The 21,654-nt window shown below is 36.8% G+C and overlaps 1 protein-coding gene across 5 annotated transcripts in view; it reads left to right on the top strand.

Annotated features, from left to right (window-relative positions):
• Positions 1-21,654, top strand: part of RAPH1 (Ras association (RalGDS/AF-6) and pleckstrin homology domains 1) — a 90,126-nt gene that overhangs the window by 45,438 nt on the left and 23,034 nt on the right. For 4 of the 5 annotated variants that reach the window (XM_058549659.1, XM_058549661.1, XM_058549662.1 and 1 more), the window contains 3 exons: positions 18,198-18,275; positions 18,728-18,887; positions 21,423-21,544. In XM_058549659.1, coding sequence (XP_058405642.1) covers positions 18,198-18,275; positions 18,728-18,887; positions 21,423-21,544 — 360 coding nt within the window. Of the gene's footprint in view, positions 1-2,727; positions 2,809-9,369; positions 9,445-18,197; positions 18,276-18,727; positions 18,888-21,422; positions 21,545-21,654 lie in introns of all 5 variants that reach the window. The other variant, XM_058549663.1, reaches the window with a different exon arrangement.

Genomic DNA, 21,654 nt, shown 5'->3' with positions numbered 1-21,654 from the left:
GGTGGTTTCCCACTCTTGTAATAGTAGTAATATTATTATTATCACTCGTTTAATTCTTATAGCAATCTTTGGAGATAAATGCTGTTATTACCCCATTTTACACACGAGGAAACAAGTTAAATAAACCCAGAGTCACATTGCCAGTAAAGGCTGAGCTGGGGCTGGAACCCAGGCACTCGGCCCCAGGGTCTGCATTCTTACATCACGCTACGCTTAGTTTTAATATTTGTGAGAGCTCATACATGTGTCAGTAAAAGACAAATGCAAATCTGTTTTATTGAAACACTAATGTGCATTCACAAACCTCCACTTCCTTGTTCCAGTTGTAATCTAAGGTGTTGGCCAGCAAAAGGAAGTGTTTTATTTTGTAACCATGACTTTGGTGTATCAGGCCATTTCTTGATTATGGTTTGGCTCCTATGTTCAGATCAGTGCTTTTATATACCCCACCATACTTCATTTTAACATGTTACAGATACAGTTCAAGAAAGGAGTGATCCATAACTTACTTTGCAGAGGTTTGTAGAGAGTTTTTGAGAGATTGATGGAAAATTTGATAGCTTTATAACAAATGAAAGTTTTTGGAACTGAGAATGTCTAGAGCAAATTTATGTGGAGAATTGACCCTCAAATTCATTTTTCTTATATGTTTTGAGCACAGCTTTTAGATTTATGAAAGTAGTGATGAAGAGTAAGTAAAAATTAGATTTGAGGGAGATAATTTTTTTGTAGGAAAGTATTTAAATATTTTGTGGAAATGGAACCTAATTAACATTAAGTAAACTTTTGGTATCATTCCATAATCCCCTTTTCATCTTTATTAATGTAATGACATTTAATCTTTGTTTGCACATGTACTGTTTTCTATTGTTTTTGTCACTTCACATACATATATTCATTTTTAGTAAGGATGTGTTGAATTTTAATAACTATAATATTCCATCATACTGTTTAACATAGTACATAGGCAGTCATCTCTTGTTGAACACTTTAGATTTAGATTTTTTTTAAAAATTAACCAATAAACATTTGGAAATATGATGGGAGCTTGTGTGAGACTAAGTCAAGATAGCATAGATTTTTAAAAACTTTTAATTTGGGGGGTCGGCCTAGTGGCATAGCGGTTAAGTTCGCGCGCTCTGCTTTGGTGGCCTGGGGTTCGCAGGTTCAGATCCCGGGCGCGGACCATTGCACCTCTTGTCAAGCCATGCTGTGGCAGCATCCCAGATAAAGCAGAGGAAGATGGGCACAGATGTTAGCCCAGGGCCAGTCTTCCTCAGCAAAAAGAGGAAGATTCGCAACAGATGTTAGCTCAGAGCTAAATAATGTCAAACTTACAAAAACTTGAAAGACTAGTACAAAGAACTCATGAAACTCATTACTCAGATTCACTAATTTTTAACATTTTGCCGCATTTACTTTATCGTTCTTTTTATATATACATTTTTCCTGAACTATTTGAAAGTTGGCCGCATTTACCATGCCCCTTTAGTCCTTAATACTTCAGACTTTATTTCTAAGAATGAGTATATTGGCAATATAGATTTGATTGGCCTCCCGTTGATGTAGTGATTGACACAACGCCATAGGATATGTTTAATGAGAAAATGTAGAGAGGGGAATGCAAACACAGTCTTGATCTGGCCCACTATGTGGCAGTTATTCATATATTCCATAAATATTTGAGCACCTAGGCACTGTGTTTGGCTGTCAAGGATAAAACTGTGAATGTAATACCAATGTCCTTACGAGGTTATCACTTACTGTATGGACTGTATGGAGAGAGGGTTGTCAGTACAGACAGCCAAATCAGCAGTTTCATAGTACTCACTTCATGAGTACTATGACAGGAAAGACAGAAAACCTTGGTTGAAAGGTCATTAATGACTTTGAGAATGAATTACAGAATGCATTACAACTTGGAGGAAGGCTTTGGAGAAGAAAGGTAGACACTGGATTCCAGGGAATTAAGGGTGAAGTGGGGGAGGTACACTATAGCTGAATTCAGGAAATTTAGCAGTGAAAAGGAGAAAATAACGGTTTTAACAAGAGGAGGGTACCCAGAAGAATTAAATATTTTTCTGTCCTTCCAACTCTCACTAAGCGGGACTAGTTGAGGGTCAGAAACTGAGATATTAGAAAGGGAATGAGTGAGATCTAGGACATGCTTAGCTTTGGAGGGGAAAATAGCATATTTATTCAGATAGAACTAGAGAGAAGAATGAAAATCTGAGTGTAGTTATAGGATCCATTTTAGTGATGAAGATCCTCCTGATAGGTGGATGTGATTTTCTTAGTGATGGAGGGAAGTGAGGTGATATAAAGAGGTGGAAGGATGAACCTAGAAGCTTGAAGAACTTGGAAACTACTTAGAACAAGCTTCAAGGGAATGACATAGGGAATGAGGAGAAAAGATTAAGAGTACTGCCAAATAGCAGTCAAGGCCCACCTGAGGTTTGGAAGCACACGGTGTTTCTGCGTAGTTCTCCCACAGAGCTCTACTGTCCAGAAATTGAGTGAGGTTATCCTTAAATTATCAAGGGTTAGGATCATCTGGTTCTTACATTTTTATTTTTGCATAGTATAATGAAAGGTGCATGCAACTTTTCATTACTATTTTGTTTCAACAATTCATTTCAGTGATCTTTTTCTCTTCCTGCATGATAATGAAAACTGCCCTTTTCCGCTCCTTTACCTATCATTTTCTTCCTTCCTGCATTTTCACAGCATGCTCTCTCTCTGAGATGTCCCAGCAAGCAGGCCAAGCGTCATATTGACTTCCCAGAAGAACAGGCTGAGCTGACACCTGTAAGTTCTGTAAACATGTCCATGGGACTACTTAAATATCAATGAAGAGGAATGCATTCTTTAGAACTCCTGATGATTAAGCCTTTTCATATACCTCAATTTTTCAAATAAAAATTAAATCAAGCTTTGGAGGCTGGCCCCGTGGCTTGGCGGTTGGGTCCTCACGCTCCGCTGCTGGCGGCCCGGGTTCGGACCCCGGGCGCGCACGGACGCACCGCCTCTCTGGCCATGCTGGGGCCACGGTCCCACATACAGCGACTGGAAGGATGTGCAGCTATGACATGCAACTATCTACTGGGGCTTTGAGGGGGAAAAAATAAATAAATAAAATCTTAAAAAAAAAAAAAAAGATTTTAAAAAATTAAATCAAGCTTAAAAATAAGTGAGCAAAGGGGGCCGACCAGGTGGTGTAGCAGTTAAGTTCGCGTGTTCCGCTTCGGCGGCCCGGGGTTCGCCGGTTCAGATCCTGGGTGCGGACCTACTCACCGCTCATCAGGCCATGCTGAGGAAGCATCCCACATAGAAGAGCTACAACTCTACAACTCTGATATACAACTATATACTGGGGCTTTGGGGAGAATAAAGAAAAACGAGAGAGATTGGCAGCAGATGTTAGCGCAGGGCCAGTCTTCTTCAAAAAAAATGAGTGACCAAAAACAAACGAGCAGCCATGTGATACAGTATCAGGTAAGATAATCGTACTCATGGTAAGATTATATAGGTAGTAGCATATCTGATATACAGAAATTTTGTATTGGAACCTGAAACCATGTGCTTTTTCTGAAGCTAAGAAATTTTGTAAATTTCTTAAGCTAGTAACAAATTTAGCTGTTCTTCAGAATGGAGATATCAAGTAGAATGACTCTTCTGTACTGATGCTTAACTGAAAACCTAATTTCTTTCTTCAAAAATGTGTCCTCTGGGGGGCTGGCCCGGTGGCACAAGTGGTTAAGTGCACGCACTCCACTGTGGTGGCCCGGGGTTCGCTGGTTTGGATCCCAGGCACGCACCAACACACTGCTTGGCAAACCATGCTGTGGCGGCGTCCCATATAAAGAGGAGGAAGATGGGCACGGATGTTAGCCCAGGCAGGGCCAGTCTTCCTCAGCAAAAAAAGAGGAGGATTGGCAGATGTTAGCACAGGGCTGATCTTCCTCAAAAAAAAAAAATGTATCCTCTGGTCAGTGGTTGACAAATCTGGGTGCTTCAGAGCCATGCTGTTCCATATGGTAGCCACTAGCCACACATGGCTAGTAAACACTTGAAATATGGTTAATCCAAATTGAGATGTGCTATAAAGATAAAATACACACTGGATCTCGAAGATTTAGTATGAAAAAAGAATGCAAAATATCTCATTAATATTTTTTTGTATTGACTACTTGTTGAAATTGTAATATGCTCGATATTTTCAGTTAAATAAAAGATACTAATATTAGTTTATTTCCCCATTTGCTTTTTACTTTTGTTTTAATGTGGTTACTAGAACATTTTAAATTATGTTTGTGGTTTGTATTATATTTCCATAGGACAGTGCTGCTTCAGAGTCATCTATGAAGCATAAAAAAAACACCCCAAATCCCTGACCCCCACCCAGTGGAATCAGATTCCCTCTGACCTTCCCTTCTTCCTCTCTCCATTCCTCCCTCCCTCCCTCCCTTCCTTCCTTCCTTCCTATCCTTTAAAAATACTGGTAGTAACGCAGTAGGTTGATTTCACAACCCACTCATGGATTATATCCTGCATAGTGGAAACACTTCTCCACCCTCGCCTCTGCTACACTCCCTGCACCTCCCTACACTCTTAAGTGTCAGCCGCACTTACTATAATACTTCCATTATCGTCTTATTTCTTCTGCCCACGCAGCACTTCTCAGTCCTTTCAGTCCCAGTACTCCCATTTAATAACAAATAATTTATAACGCCATCTTTAGTATCCCAAATGAAGTTCATAGATAATATAACTTACCTACATACCTATTTTTTAAATGAATTTAATGCCCTAACACCTAGTATGAAGGAGAAATAACCAAAAAGTAATTTATAATATACTAGTATCTATCTCACTTTTTAAATGCTTGGCCACCACTGTATTAAAAGACGCAATGAAGTGGTCAGATCCTACACCCACTTATAATTAAGAACTTTGGATTTAAGAGAAGTGAGAAGGTCAGAAGTCATTTTTTACAAGAAGTACAGGAAAAAAATCAGAAATATGGGTGGACCCAGAATTAAAATGTTATGATAAATAATAGCAGACAAAACATACCTGTGTATGGTAATAGAAAAAGGGAAATAACCTTAACTGAAGTAGGGATAATGTGTTGAGATAATTTATAGACTGTTAAAGGAAAGAAAATGGGGAAGTACAAAATTCTTGCAAATGAGAAGAAACTTTATAATTGTAGTGACAAAATCATTCCCTGCTTTATAATAACATGGGGTGAGGTAGAGATAAAATTATTTTAATATTGAATTTTTTACAATGTAGATTTCTCATTGTGCTATAAATGTTTTAAATAAGACAGTAATGTGAAATATTTTTAAATAATCTTTATTAATGAAGCTCAGTGAAATTCCTGCATTTCATGTCTTTTCGTTAATTTAACAGTATTTAGTTCTTAATTTCACATCTCTCCTGTCATTTATTTGCACGCGACAGAGTGCTGCCAGTTTGGGTATTGGCAACTCTTACCTCAAGCCAGGTTTCCACTGGTGAAATGACTTTCCAAAATAATGAGAAACTCTTGGTGAATTCTCAACAAGAGAAAGGGCAGGCTCCCTGCATTTATTGGACATGGTAAATAGCATTCCTGGAAAAGTCATTGAATATTAAAGTTACAAAAAAATCTTTGTGTTTATGTGTGAAATAGAGTTAGGTTCTAAGCTCAGATTGTTATAAACAGGATTCCCCATCTATATGATTTTCCATATGAGGATATTAAAAATTCCTGTGTGATGTGGCATTTTTGTTGTTGTTATGTGACATTGTTGCATGCTTGCCAGGCATCTAGCACTTCTGACTTACCCTCCCAGTAAATACCAGTAACGCCCCCCTCCTCTTCATTGTGACAGCCCAAAGTATCCCCAGCGTTTTCTGAAATGCCTCCTGGAGGGCAGGCAGTGCCACTCCCTTTGAGAACTGCTGATACCTCCATTTGCTCTGTCTCTACCCCCCACCTCTTACCCTCCAGGACTCTAAGCTTTTTCAGAACTACTTTCCTGAGCCCCTAATGTGGGGTGAGGTACCGTACCTCCTCCTTGCTCCCAGACTGCTTCACACACTGATTTGTAGGTGTCGGTTACTCCCTGTTAGACTCTAAACTCCGTGCAAGCGAGAAATGCCAGTCTAGGCCACCTTTACTTCTCAGTGCCTGGCATGGTTCCAGGCTCAAAGTTGAAACCTAATCAATAGTTGAATAAATGAAAGAAAGGGAAAAATGGAAGAGAGAAGGAAATTGGGCTTAATAAACCAGTGAAATGGATTAAAAATGAAGGAAATGAAAGAAAATAAAGAAGGACCTATTTGAAGGAAGCTATGTATAGTTCGTTACCAGCAGCACGTGCCGAGACTGCAGGCTGATTTAACGAGGTGCCCAAACCACTGTCTTTTACTTGTCTCAGTCCTCCAGCTGCACCGACCGCCTCACCCCTCTTGCATCTCTCCAGTGACCAGTTCTCCTGCACCTCCACCCCCTTTCTGAGGAATCCTAGAGCAATGTATGACTGGCACCAGTGGGGGAAGATAGAATAAAGTAAGGCATTTGCTGAAGGAAGAAGTTCACTGCTTCTGGTTTCTAGGTTTTTGTTTTTTTCTGCTATAAATACCTGTAGCTTAGATAGAGGGAGCATGGAGACCTGGCCTCCCTCCCTCTAGTGATTAAGCAGCAAATAGCTACGTGACTGTCCCAAACACACAGTAATTTATGACCATGGTTAGCTATTGTTTGTGGTCTCATTTTTTAGATGTGGCATATTTTTAGAGGGTTACCTACGTAAATGATTATTTCCTTTTTATTCTAAGCTATTTAAACCTTTTAATATTTTTAAATGAATAACTTCTAAATCTTTAAACAAATAGTTAGATATCATTGTTTCTTACTGATCAGATTATAGTTTTTTTTGGTGACTTGAAGTCTTGAGGTGATTTGAGTTTGAGGACTGATTGAGTAAGTCTTGTAAGATTTTTTTTTTTAAGTTTAAACTTGAATTTAATGTCTGGAATTATATTTACCAAATAATAGTTTGTTTTGATGGCCTGAAGCAGATTTAGCTTTTAAAATTTGAAATATAATTATCTGAATGTAGGTATTCTACTCATTTGGGGGATCCTTTTTGGAGAAAGTAACTTTCATGAGTAAGATAAAGTAAATAGGAGTGGGTTTTCAGGAAATTATTTTCTATATGATTGACACAGTTGTGTAAGAATACATTTTTTCCCATTACATGTGAATAGCAAAAACAAATGAGTAAGAACAATGAAAGTTATAGTTGCTCTTTTTAATTGTCCTTGCCAGTTTTCTCCCTGGTCTTAGCTCATTGTTAACCGTAAATTAAATTGACTTTTCAGAAATTTCTGCTTACGTAGTGTCATTATGGGTGAGCTAACTAATCTTTATCTTCAGGAAGATTATACCGTCTAGGTAAATGAGGACCTAGGCATAATTGTCTCTGTTCTTGTTATTGTTTGACCTTGTTAGTGCTAATCTTGATGAATATGTCCAATTTGTGTGTGTGTGTGTGTGTGTGAGAGAGAGAGAGAGGAAGATTAGCCCTGAGCTAACATCTGCCAGTCCTCCTCTTTTTGCTCAGGAAGATTGGCCTGGGCTAACATCCATGCCCATCTTCCTCTACTTTATATGGGACGCATGCCACAGCATGGCTTGATAAGCAGTGCGTAGGTCCGCACCTGAGATCCAGACCTGCGAACCCCAGGCTGACCAAAGTGGAGCGCAGGAACTCAACTACTACACCACTGGGCCGGCCCCCCAATTTTTTTTTTTTTTTCTTAACCTTTGATTTTTTTCTTTGTTGTTGTTTTCCAGGAGTGGTGAAAGGGGCAGATATGCTTGTAAGGTTCATCTTGCATTAATACAAAGCCAAAAAAATATAGGCAGTGAAATACCATGTGGCAAACCCAGCTCTACATAGTGTTGTAGATATGAGCAAAGTTTACATTGATATCATTTTCTGTAACAGAATGTTTCTAATCTTTTTTTTTTTTTTCGTGAGGAAGATCGGCCCTGAGCTAACATCTGCCAATCCTCCTCTTTTTGCTGAGGAAGACCGGCCCTGGGCTAACATCCATGCCCACCTTCCTCCACTTTATATGGGACGCCGCCACAGCATGGCTTGCCAAGCGATGTGTTGGTGCGCGCCCGGGATCCGAACCAGAGAATCCTGGGCCACCGCAGCGGGGCACACACGCTTAACTGCTTGCGCCACTGGGCCAGCCCCAGAATGTTTCTAATCTTGAAGTGTGTGTTTTATTATCTGTGACAATGAACTTTGAGAGTGGTCTAATATTTGTTTACATGAGTTTCTTTCCAAAGAATTTGTTTCTCAAGAATAACTTGATATATAGGTAGATTTATAAAATATAACATTATAGAATATTTTCTGTAACTCCACTCAGCTGTGCCATGCATTGTTTTAAATGGTGGTTAGTAACTACATAGCATTAAAAAATAAATACTAATTTAGAATTATTTAAGGACAGGCAATCTGAATTACATATGTATCAAAACAGCTGCAATTTATACCATATGAGTTTCAATATGATTGCATAAACTTACCTGACAATGTGATACTAAAAAGTTATTAAGGAGGAAAAGAATAGCTAGGGGCTATGTTATTCACAAATCATTTTTATGAAAATATATTAATTGCTTGAATTAACCAATTTAAGGGAACAACATTTCTTAGTATTTTGTTCGTATTATTCATTTGCTATGCAAGTCCTTTACTGCGCAACACAATCCTATTAGTATTCTGATATAGTGAGTGAATTAATACAATTTTACTGAAAACAGGTGATATCCATTAGGCAAAATGTTTATGGACATTTTTCCTCTTGGTGTGGCTATCATTGAAATAGTCAGAAATACTTGCAGAAGTTTTAAAAATGATGTAGTCTTATTCTGTTTTCATAAGAATATACTATTGAAAGCTATGTAGTTCTTGTATAGGCTTTAGCAAGGGGAAGGAATATGTTTGATCATTGGTCTTCAACACCTGTTTATTTGTGCTGTGTGCATGGCACTCACCAGCACGGCCCTAGAAGACATACCGGCTGTGCTCTCTGCAGCGTCCCATCCATTTTCCCAGAGGGAGGGATCAGCAGGAGCGGGCTAGGATGTGCCTGCTGGCATAGATGATGTCTTTGCCTCCCTTCTTCCTTTTTTTTTTAAATTTTCTTTTGGACACATTTCACTGAGTTTAGGAAAAAAGATATGAGATTAATGATAAAGAATCATTCTTTGTCTACTTTATATTTTAAACACATAAAACCTCCACTGACTTCTATTGCCTTTTTTGTTTTTCTCTCTCTTTTCTGCACAAGCATTCCTATCTGGACAGGGAAACCTCCCTTCTTCTGAGAAACATTGCAGGAAAACCTGCCCATTTGCTGACCAAGGTGACACTTCTTATTTCCACCTGCATGTAAATATTTATGCCTTGTGGGTAGAATATAATTTCTGGTTTTGATTGTGCTCTCACGTTTCTCAGATTGTGCTTTCTTATTTCAGCGCCTTTGTCCTTAATCGAGGTATTTTTTTCTCTTACTGAAGGTAATTATTTACTGATCTTAATGACTGTCAGAAAATATTGAGAGTAGAAAATATTTTCAGTAATTTTTCACTAGTTTTTAACTTTTGTGTATACTTGACAGTCTTCCCAAGTACGTTACACTTTTTCTAGTTTAACATTGTATTTCACTTTAAAGTCTAAAAATTTCATTGCTTTAATTTTAACTTTTACTACCAATGGTTATCTGTGCTGTGAGTTTCCTTAGAAACTTTGTTTTCTAATTTTGTTTATGTTATCAACACCTTGTTTAATTAAAACATTTATTTATATAAACAGAATCTTACTTTACATTAATTAGCTTAATCAAAGTGGAAGAGAAGGCTGCAACTTTAATTTCTCAGTTCTCTTCCCTCAGAATGGTTTACATCAGTTCAGCTGGATTTCCATTGGGCTGGTATTTTACATCAATGTAAAATCTTTCCACCATTGTCATCATTCAGTAAGGAATAACAAAATAGGGAAGCTGAATAGCTTCCTACCTCTTTTCAAGTTATGTTTTTCTTTCGTTATCTTATTTAAATAATGTTCAATTCAAGAATGTCAGTCTTAGTTATAGGTAGTTTCTGAAAAATATACGTAGTAACTATGGGTAATGTCTGTTGTTATTGTATCGGAGGGTTTTTTAAAAATTCATTTCTTCTTAATCTTATCAAGTTGTGAAAGAAGATGATAAAGCTAAAATTAAAATCTTCCCGAGAAGCAGCTCAAAGAGAAAATCCAAGAGACAGCAATGAAACCCTTTCTCTTGCTTGAGTTTCTGTCTTAAGATTTAGGAATGGGGTAGAAGAGCTTTAAAGATAGAAAAGTGTAGACGTCTAAGCAGATAGCCATGTACTTAAAACCATAGCAGAGTTCTTTCCTTTTCCTCAGCGCTTCGTTCTCTGTTTCTCTCTCCCTGGAGTCCACACTCACAGCTTCAGCTAGGATCTCTGTTCTAGATCAGATCTCACTCTCTGAGGGCAGCACATTTCCAGATGGCTATCAGGCGTTTCCTGGAAGTTTACCGGCATTTTACAGCACCTCCAATCCCCAGGTCTTTAGCTTCCTTACCCACCCTATCCCTGGGGTCTCACAATTTATATCCATCTTCTTCTTTTGACATTGCTATTTCTGTTCAGAATGCTGCCATTCTCCTAACTACCCAGGTTTGAGCCCTATACCATCCTTGGCGCCTTTCTTCTCACTTATTGTCTCAAAGCTCTAATGAAGCTTGTCATAATCTGCAGGATTTAACTGAGGTCACCCATCCACTTCATTCCCATTGCTCCCACCCTAAAACAGGCCCTTATTTCATAGCAGGGCCATTACACTTGTCTCTTTATTCCTGCCTATCCCTCCTCCAGTCCATTTTGTACACTGCTCTCAGATTAAGTGTAACATTTCACCAGCTCCGTAGCTTATTCATTCAACTAGTATTTGTTGAATCCTGTGCTGTGCTGGGTGCTGAGATGTAGCATTGTATAAAATGGACATATTCCCTGCCCTCAGGAGCGCACAGTCTACTTAGGAAGACAGACGAAAAACATTGACAAAATTCTAAATCGTGGTAAGTGCTGTGAAAGAAACAAGGTAAAGCAATAGAGAATACTGGGGAGAGGCCTGGGGCTACATTCCCTTCAGATGGTAAGATCAGAAAAGGCCCTTCTAAGGGGGTGATATTTAATCTAAAGCTTGAAGGATGAAAAGAAGCCAGCTTGAGGGTGAGAGGAAGTGTTCCCTGTAGATAGGCCCCAGGGACAAAAGAGCTTGGCATGTTTGAGAAGCTGAAAAAAGACTGTTTCTGGAGCTTCAATAGTTGAATGAAGATGTGGTGTCTTGATTTGGATTTGAAGGTGGGCAGGAACCAGATCATGCAAGACATGCTAAGGGGTTTGTATTTTTTCTAAATGCAGTGGGAAACTGTTGAAAAGAATAACTTCATCCATTCCACAAATATTTACTGCATACCTACTTGTGCCAGACAGCGTTACAGCCCTGGGGATATGGCAATAAACAAAACAGTTCCTACGATGGGGAGAGTTGTTCTTTGCAAGTTTTGGATAAGTGCATCAGTAACTTCTACTCTGCCTCTGCCCAAGGGATGATGATACCAACTGCAGTGCCAGAGCCATCACTGCTCGAATCATATCTTCACCCATGACTCAAGTGGTGGCATTACTGGTGTGTGTAGCCAACATCTGGCTCTAGCTGCCTCCTATATATCGCCCTGCTTACGTACAACAAGAACTTTGAGCAGGAATGTGATTCAGTAGGATGGAACCCAAATACTTAGGTGGTGTGGGGGAAAGAGTCAAGGGTGAGGTGGCAGAAATTCCTCGATAACCTGAGCCGCAGGGGCCTCTCGATGTCAGTGCTGGCTGTTTTGAAATTAAAATGGGTTTACACCTCTTGCACACCACCTGTGTGGCAGACTGGTTCCTCTTACCCCATCACTGACCCACCTCTGCACTTTGGTAAATTAGGACACTGTGACACGTGGAAGTTAGTACACGGCAGAATGAAGACAGGAGCACTGTGCCTAGGCCAGGGCAGCAAAGGGAATATTGGTTTTTCATCGCCAATCCAGTTGTCACGACACCACTATTCATGGAAAACTATCCCACATACAGTTCTGAGCTGGGAGTTTCTGCAAAAACAATGCCAACCAGTTTCTTCTCAGAGTGACATTTGTGCCAGCACAGGACTATTTTGCCATAAATAGGAGCAGTGGGCAAAGATACATTGCTCATCTGATGCCCTTAGATCTCTGGGTGCCGTTCCCAGCATCTCCCCTGAACTCCTGATCTAGTAATGTGTTTTTATCACGCTTTACTCCCTTACCCTGTGTTATTTTTTTCCCATAGGACTTATCACTGACGGACTTATCACACATCTCTTTCTTTATTGTCTCGTCTCTATTGTTAAATGTAAGCTCCATGAGAGCAGGGACTCTGTACCCCCTGCACGCAAACCCAAGACTGCACAGTCTCAATAAACATGTCATGTAAAGGAATGGTCCTTTAGTGACCGTTGAGATTTCAAGGAAGGCTGTAATGTTAACCACCATTTTCTTTGCCTCAGAAAAGTTATCAAAATTCTGTTATATTTCTGAAAGTCTTTTATTTATTTATTTATTATTTATTTTTTTTGGTGAGGAAGACTGGCCCTGAGCTAACATCTGTTGCCAGTCTTCCTCTTTTTTGCTGGAGGAAGATTGTCACTGACGTAACATCTGTGGCAGTCTTCCTCTATTTTTTGTATGTGGGACGCCGCCACAGCATGGCTTGATGAGCGGTGCGTAAGTCCACACCTGGGATCTGAACCTGTGAACGCCAGGCCCCCAAAGCAGAGCACACGAACTTAACCACTACGCCACCAGGCTGGCCCCTGGAAGTGTTTTATTTTTGACAGGCAGTTTTTATTTACTGTGATCCCAAAAGTTTATACTATAACTTTTAAGCACAAAAGGGTGTATGACGTTATAGTGAAAAGAGCAAGTAATTAGCCACTTGGTTACTGCCTGTGTGCTCTTAGAAAGATTCATCTTTCTGGGCCTTCGTTCATCAGTACAGTGGATGTAATAAAGGTATTAGCCTTGCATTGAGAACTAAGTGAGACCAGGTGTAACATGCCTCCTGGAATGTGGCAAGTTTTAGGTGCTCAGTTAATGTTAGTTCTCTTCTCAGTGAGTCTATCAATTTTAGGATTTCTTCAGGGGAAGTAAACTAGTTGTTACTATTATTATTTTGGTTATAAGCAGTTTTATAGAATAGAGCATTTTGTGGACATTAAACTGTTATCACTCCAAGTTTTCTTTGAATCATTTTCATTTACATAACTTTTTTGTTGTTGTAACGTAAAGTAAACTAGATCCCAAAGAAACTGCTAACCACTCTTTAGCCCCTTAATTTCCATTAGATTTGTTCTGAACCCACAAAGCTTTAGTAATTTCTTAGCTGAAGGAATTCACTAGCCATCTCTTAGCAACTGTAACTCTTTCTGTAAGTATTCTAATTTTTACACTGAAGAGAATGCTCTAACACTTTGTAACCAGAGCATTGGCTTTCATTTAATCATAAGATCTTCACGGAGTTTTGTCCTTTATGTAAATTTGAGGAGGCTTGGCATTTGATGGTTATTGATAGCCACACAGGAGTTTTCCAGGTAGAAAATGGGTTGTCTTTTGCTCTTTTAAGAGAAGGGATAGGAGAGAAAGTTAAGTTGTTGTATGTGTGAGGTCTCTTTTACTTATGTTTAGGATGGTTGTGGGGCAAACAGTGTGAAGAAAGGGATGGTCAGAAGATAAGGGGCAGAACACTGAAGACCTGAGTTTATATGCTTTAACCAAAAGAAGAGAACAGGAGATGAATAAGGCTTTGTTCTTTGTATTAAACTTGGGCTGCAGACATTGAACATAGATTTGCATTGCCTTTATGAATAAACTATTAGATGTCTTCTAAGTATATAATCTAAACACATCAACAAAGATTTATTGATCTTTCCTGTATTGCACAACACTCTATGAGCTTAAAACAATTGCTTCCTTTCCTAGGTTGTTATGGTTAAAAGATATGATTATAGCTTAAATATAGTAGATAAAAATTAAACTTTCTTAGGAAGAGCTTATTATCCACAGGAAACAAAATACTATGAATCTTGCAATTTTATATAGATATTTTTATTTTCAGTTTTACTCCAGTGATGATATTCCAACTCTAAAGAAAGTTAGAGGTATCTTAATCAATTGTTTCTTCAAGAAGCTTCTAGCAAGGATTAGCCTTGTTAATAAACCAGAAAAGAATAAAAAGATTTGCCTAGGTTGAAATTAAGCACATAGCTCTTAAATTTGAATTTGACACAATCTTAACAAGAACAATTTATGTAGTTATTAAAGAGTAGTATTTTGAGCAAACGGAAGAATAGCTGAATTTAGATGTACGTAAAAATAGTTTCTTATTGGTGGCTAAGAAATCTAATTGGTTTAATGTATGTTAATTTGTTGCATGTGTTGCTTGTTTCTTTAATCCTTTCTTGCACTGTGTCGCCTTTTTTCCTGTTAGCCTGTGGAACACAGACTGATCAGGGAGTTTAAGCTAATGTTATAACTGAATGACTTTTTATGTCAGTGCTTCAAAAGATAGCACTGGTTGCAGTCTGTTGTATTTGGCAAATAATATTATGCTAAAATGGGAGTATGAAAATACTATTTTTATATTTGCAACCAATATCAAAATGTAATATTTAAATTCTTATATTCTTTTTTTGAATAAACTTTATTTTTTAGAACAGTTTTAGGTCCACAGTAAAATTTGGGGGAAAGTACAGAGATTTCCATATGCCCCCTGCCCCACACATGCATAGCCTCCCTATTATCAACATCCTTCACCAGGGTGGTACATTTGTTATAGCTGATGAACCCTATGCTGACACATCGTTATCACTCCGAGTCCGGAGTTTACATTAGGGTTCACTCTTGGTGTTGTCTATTCTGAGTTTGGACAAATGGCTGATGACATGTATCTGCCATGAGAGTATCATACAGAATACTTGCACTCTCGAAAAAATCCTATATGCTCCACCTATTTGTCCCTCCTTCTCCCTAAGCCCTGGCAACCACTGATCTTTTTACTGTCTCCATAGTTTTACCTTTTCCAGAATGTCATGTAGTTGGAATCATACAGGATGTAGCCTTTTCAAATTGGCTTCTTTCACTTAGTAAAATGCATTTAAGTTTCATCCATGACTTTTCATGGCTTGATAGCTCATTTCTTTTTAGCAGTGAATAATATTCCATTGTCTGGATGAAGTACAGTTTATCCATTTACCTACTGAAGGATTTCTTGGTTGCTTCTAAGTTTTGGCAGTTATGAATAAAATTGCTATAAACATCTATGCAGGTTTTTGGGTGGAGATAAGTTTTCAGCTCATTTGTGTAGATATTAAGGAGCATGATTGCTGAATTGTATTGTAAGAGCATGTTTAGTTTTATAAGAAACCACCAAACTGTCTTCCAAAGTTGCTGTGCCATTTTGCATTCCGATCAGCAATGAATAAAGAGTTCCTGTTGCTCCACAACCTTACCAGCATTGGTGTTCTCAGTGTTTTGGATTTTGGCCATTCTAATAGGTGTGTGGTGGTGTCTCATTGTTGTTTAATTTGCAGTTCCCTAATGACGTTTGATATTGAGCATCTTTTCATAGGCTTGTTTGCCATCGGTATATCTTCCTTGCTGAGTTGTCTGTTCAGGTCTTTTGCCCATTTTTTATTAGATTGTTCATTTTCTTGTTGTTGTAAGAGTTCTTTGTATATTTTGGATAATAGTCCTTTATCAAGGTATGTCTGATAAATATTTTGCAACTATTTTCTCCTAGTCTATGGCTTGTCTTCTCATTCTCTTGAATATTCTTTTTTTCTTAAAACTGTTTTTTGGCTTTGAGGATATATTTTGAACTTTTTTTTTAACTTTTGCAGATTAGTTATAATATCATAAAAGAATTTGGCCTTTTAGCAGTTCATGTTTATATTTTAAATATACAAAACGTTGGTTCTCCAGAGCAGTTTTTTCTCAGACTTTGAGATTTAAATTTGCTTTTCAGAGACATGAAGTAAAACTTGAAAATATGCCTTGGTAAATTTTTCTTCCCTATAACAGCCATTCAGACCTTAAGGATGTGGCAAATGAGCCATAAGGTCGTTATCCCATTGAGAAAACACTCATAAAACCCCTGCTTTCCTCTTTCTCTTCCAAAAAAAAGTGTCAAATAACTGATTTCATAAAAAACCATGGGAAAGTGGTTATATTTATATATATTTAAATATAGTATATTTAAAATTAGAGTAGTGCTCTACTCATCAGAATCACATATAGTTGGTACTTTGACTAATAATGCTTTTGTTTTGCTAAGACACAGCATTCTAGAAACTGAGAGTTTTAATGACAGTAGTTTTGTTTTCTCATTTTATAGCCTGCTTTAAAAAGAAAAAATTTTTATCTTAAGTTAAAATATACCGTCAACATATTTTATAATTCTCTTCTTTATTTGCATAAAGTGGGGGATAGGATGATTTAGTCTTTTAATCAAAGGAATACATCTATAATAGTCTAAGAAAATCAAGTCTTATCTTACCCCTCTCCATTGTTAAAATAAAGTTCTTTGTTCTCTGTCTAATTGGGTTTACAGATAGTATTTTGAGACCTTGGTTATTATGTTAATTCACTGGCTCCCTTCATTGAAAAGGATCAGATTTCTGGCAAACAAGCCCACTGTCTTCCTACTTGTTTTCTTCTCTGTTCCGCAGAGTAGTAAATACTAAGCTTGAAATGAGAGGAGACAGCCTAGAGTATTAAATGGAAACAGAAGCAGTTCAGAAACAAGAAAGCCAACAGAATTTAAGAAAACAGGGAATAAATCTATTAAATGAATTGAGTTTTTGTTTTTTGCCCTGGAAGCCTTAGCTTTTTAATGAAGAATAACAAACACATGGGTTATGGTTTTTAATCACAATCCAGAGCAAGTAAAATTTGGCTGATATAATTAGGTTTTTCTTTTGCTTTGTATTTTTTTCTAAGTCTTAAATAAAGGAATATATAAGATGGCATTTTATATTTTTCTTAGATATTTTCCGGAGTAATCAAAAGCCTAGAATTAGAAAGTAATCCTTTATAAGCAAAGGTTTACTTACATGAGTTTTTTCAACTGGAGATTAATGCTACAGTGTACTATGGCCTATTGCTGGAAAGTACAAGTAAGTACCTGTATTACAGTACTGTATGTTATTTTAGGGAAAAATAGACAAATGGCTTAAGTATATTTTAGTTCTTGATAATTTTACTACTACTTATAATTGAAATTTTATAAAGTAGAAGTTACTAGAAATTAAATATTTGGAAAATTTGGCATTTAAAAAAATTTTATCCATGAATTAATAGAAACAAATTTGAGTTTACTGACATGAGATATTGATTAAATTGTGTGATTTTCCAAAGCAGAGTAAAACCTAGAATGTATTGCAGCCTCCTCTGTTTGTATTGGTATACTAATGAGAACATACCTACTGTTTTTATGAAGGATTTTTATATGGTTGCAAAGAAATAAATCGATACTGTTTTTTGCTATTTCTATGATGATGATACATTTTCAGTATAACAGAACGAAACGTTAGTATGCAAAAAATTGCCCATACTTTAGAGGGGGTATAAATTCAGGAGTCAAGGGATTTTGCGTGTGTAACAAACTGGCAGGCCCATAGACAGCCCATTAGACACTCATGTTTCCCTGACCCCAGAAGCTGAAATTCATCTGCTTCAGATTGACAGATCAAACTCATTAATTTACTACAGAACAAATTTCTTTTTCTCTAGAATATGGAATCTAGTCTTATTATAAGAGATCTTCAAGTCTGCATCTTAAAACGTACTCCTTTATAATATGTCTGCTCTCACTTTATGAACAGGGTTATTTTTAAAATGTGTTCTATGTAAGTGTGTGGAGTTATATTCTTACTGAAATTCAATGCTAGCAACATCCTTAAGGATAAAAAACTTCTCAAAAATTCTCATTATTTTAGCATTAGTTTATCTGAAGTGCTTTGTGTTCACAGGAAGAACAGGCAGCAAAATTGAAAGCTGAGAAGATCAGAGTTGCCCTAGAGAAAATTAAAGAAGCACAAGTGAAAAAGGTGATATTTGGGCTTTTTCCTGGTTTGGAATTTTTATCAGTTTTACGGATTTATAAAAAATTACCTTGTTTCTGTAACGTACCCCTAAGACACATGGAGAAGCAGAGGGGTATTTCTTCCTAATATATTTTTCACATGTATTTTTTGTGGATAAAATGCATTATAAAAGAAGTAACTTTCTGGTTTAAATTCTCCTAAAAGAGCAAAACAAAATAGTCTTATTATTATAATCTTACCTGTTATTATAGTTTTAAAAATGCTTTAAATTTTTTTAGGTATGTTATTTGATACCTAATTTTAGAGTATCTTTCTTGCATAATAAAGTCATTATTTGTGTTTTAATTGATATTTAACCGAGGACATTACTCAGAACATTACTTGATGTTGGAAGAAATTTCTAGAATGCCTATTTTTTGGTTTGTATTTAATTGCCTTTCTACCTGTTATTATAGCTGGTGATTAGAATCCACATGTCTGATGATAGTTCTAAGACAATGATGGTGGATGAGAGGCAGACAGTGAGACAAGTGCTGGATAACCTGATGGACAAATCCCACTGTGGGTACAGTTCAGACTGGTCACTAGTGGAAACCATCTCTGAGTTACAAATGGGTTAGTAATATCCTTGCTTTAATTACTTTTTAATTTCTATGTAATTTCAACAGTTTTCATGTTGATAAAAGCACCTTGAGACATCTTTATATATATTTTTTTTCTATAATATAACCTTGGCTTTTTTACACTATTCTTTTTTCAAGTATTTTGAGATTTCTTTGAATAACAAGATTTCCAGTTCACTTCAGATTTTCTTATGGCTAGAACAAAGTTTTTTTTTTTTTAAGTAATAAGATACTCTTTCCCTTCAAATAAGAACTACATAGATCAATACATTTACTAAAGACTGTTATATTTATTTACATTTGTACTGAAGTCTATACACCAGCATTTGATTTCAGGGGAAACATAAAGCACATCTTTCTTGTTTTTAGCTAGATGTGCTAAGTCTTGCTTTATGATTTGTGGTTTGGTATGGTATTTTCTAATTTTAAAAATTCGTCATTCTTTATACCATTATTGACTCTTTTAAAATGTTTTCTTTTTGTAATCTCAGGTGATTACAGAAACCTTGCAATAATTGTTGTATTAGGCTTTTTGAATCAGTAATCAATATCAACTGGCAATTTTATTTTAAAAATGTATTTGCAGGCCAGCCCTGGTGGGCTAGGGATTAAGTTCAGCCTGCTCTGCTTCCGCAGCCTGGGTACAGTTCCCCGGCGTGGACCTACACCACTCGTCTATCAGCGGCCATGCTGTGACAGCAGCTTACATACAAAATAGAGAAAGATTGGCAACAGATGTTAGCTCAGGTCGACTCTTCCTCAGCAAAAAAAAAATGTATTTGCATTGCTCTTGCTACCTATTATATCTTTAAATATTTCACAACAGTTTCCAGAGAAATAAAGATTTAATTATTAACCTCTGGGCCGGCCCCGTGGCTTGGCGGTTAAGTGCGCGCGCTCCACTGCTGGCGGCCTGGGTTCGGATCCCGGGCATGCACTGGCGTACTGCTTGTCCAGCTATGCTGAGGCCGCGTCCCACATACAGCAACTAGAAGGATGTGCAGCTATGACATACAACTACCTACTGGGGCTCTGGGGGAAAAAATAAATAAATAAAATTATAATTATTAACCTCTTTCACTCAAAATGTACATACGTAACCACCAAAAGTAAACCATAAGTTATTAGAAGTTTATTAACATTTATAAAAATGTTTTCTTACAATACTCATTTATAGCTATTCTTAGAGAATTGGGAAGGTTTGAATTCATAGATATAGCGTCATAATACACAGAAGATGTTTGGATGCAAGTTTTTGGAATATTTCCATGGCCATAGGTTAAAGACCCATATATGTAGTATTTCTCTATGACCTTTTAAATAATTGCCTCTAGTGTCTTAAGTAACTATTATTTAATCATATATGGCAGAGTGCTTCAAAGATAGTATGTGGTCATCCATTACTTGTTGAATGAATAAAAGAAAAGAAGGGACTAAGAGCCCAAAATAAGATGGTGAAAACACATTATGATAAATGTAAATTACTCAATTAAACAGCAAAGATTATTTGAAAGGATGCATAAACAAAATGCAGCCATTTGCTGTTAACAAAAGACCTATTACCTAAAGACACAGAAAGGTTGAAAGTAAAGGAATGTGAAAAGACACTAACCAAAAGAAAGATAACTGTGTTAATATCCGACAAAGTAGACTTTAAGCAGAATGCATTACTAGAGATAAAGAGAACCAGCCTCTTCACCAGGAAGTTATAATCATTCTAAATTTTATTTTATAATAGCATTAAAATGTATAAAGTAAAAGTTGACAGAACTACCAGGAGAAATTCACAAGTCAACCTTCATAGTAGAACCTTTTCACCTAAGAACCTTTTCAGTGATCAGTATAATCAAGCAGACAAAAAGGATGTAGGAGATTTGAAAAATAATTTGATCTAATAGATGTATTTAGAACACTAATAACAGGAAAATATACGTTCTTTCAAGCAGAAATGGAATATTTCCAAAAAGTGGTTCAATTATGATGCCATAAGCAACTCTTATGAAATTTCAAAAAATCAGTATCTAGATATATGTTCTTTGAACATATGTTCAATATATAGGACATGTTCTTTGATTCCTAATTTGGAAATTAGAAAATACATCTATGTTTAAAATTAGACAAAACCCATGGATCAAATAAGAAATCATCTCAGAAAGTTTAAAAATGATAAGAATTGAACACTATTGGTAGTACTTAATATCAGAATTTATGAAGTGCAACTAAACATGTTGGGTTTTTTTTAAGGGTGGGATGGGAAAAGGCTGAAGGCTGAAGACCTATAAATCAGATCTAGATTCTAGAACTAATTCTTCCATGTAGCAGCTGTGTGACCTTGCTGAAGTCACTTAACACCACTATGGCATGTTTCCTTATTTGAAAAAAGAAGACCAGATAATCTCTAAGGGCCAAGGACTATAGTGTTGGTTAAGATTCTATGGTTCTGCTGTGAATTACTTCATAGAGTTTCATGTCTTTGATGCAATTCTGGTGAATACTGATGAGATATTGACATTTTATTTTGGGACAGAGAGAATCTTTGAAGATCATGAAAACTTGGTTGAAAATCTTCTTAATTGGACAAGAGATAGCCAGAACAAGCTTATATTTATGGAGCGTATAGAAAAATACGCACTTTTCAAAAACCCACAGGTGAGGCTGAATAACATAGAGGTCAGGATTTTTAAACGTTCATCTTATATCATTCTATTACCGCTAAGTTAATAGAGTTAAAAAACTGGCAACAACGTGGTTGGAGCATT

This window comes from Diceros bicornis, chromosome 10 (assembly GCF_020826845.1).
Source record: "Diceros bicornis minor isolate mBicDic1 chromosome 10, mDicBic1.mat.cur, whole genome shotgun sequence".
Lineage (NCBI taxonomy): Eukaryota > Metazoa > Chordata > Mammalia > Perissodactyla > Rhinocerotidae > Diceros > Diceros bicornis.
The sequence above is the reverse complement of the archived record's forward strand: the minus strand, read 5'-3'. Positions and strand labels throughout refer to the sequence as shown.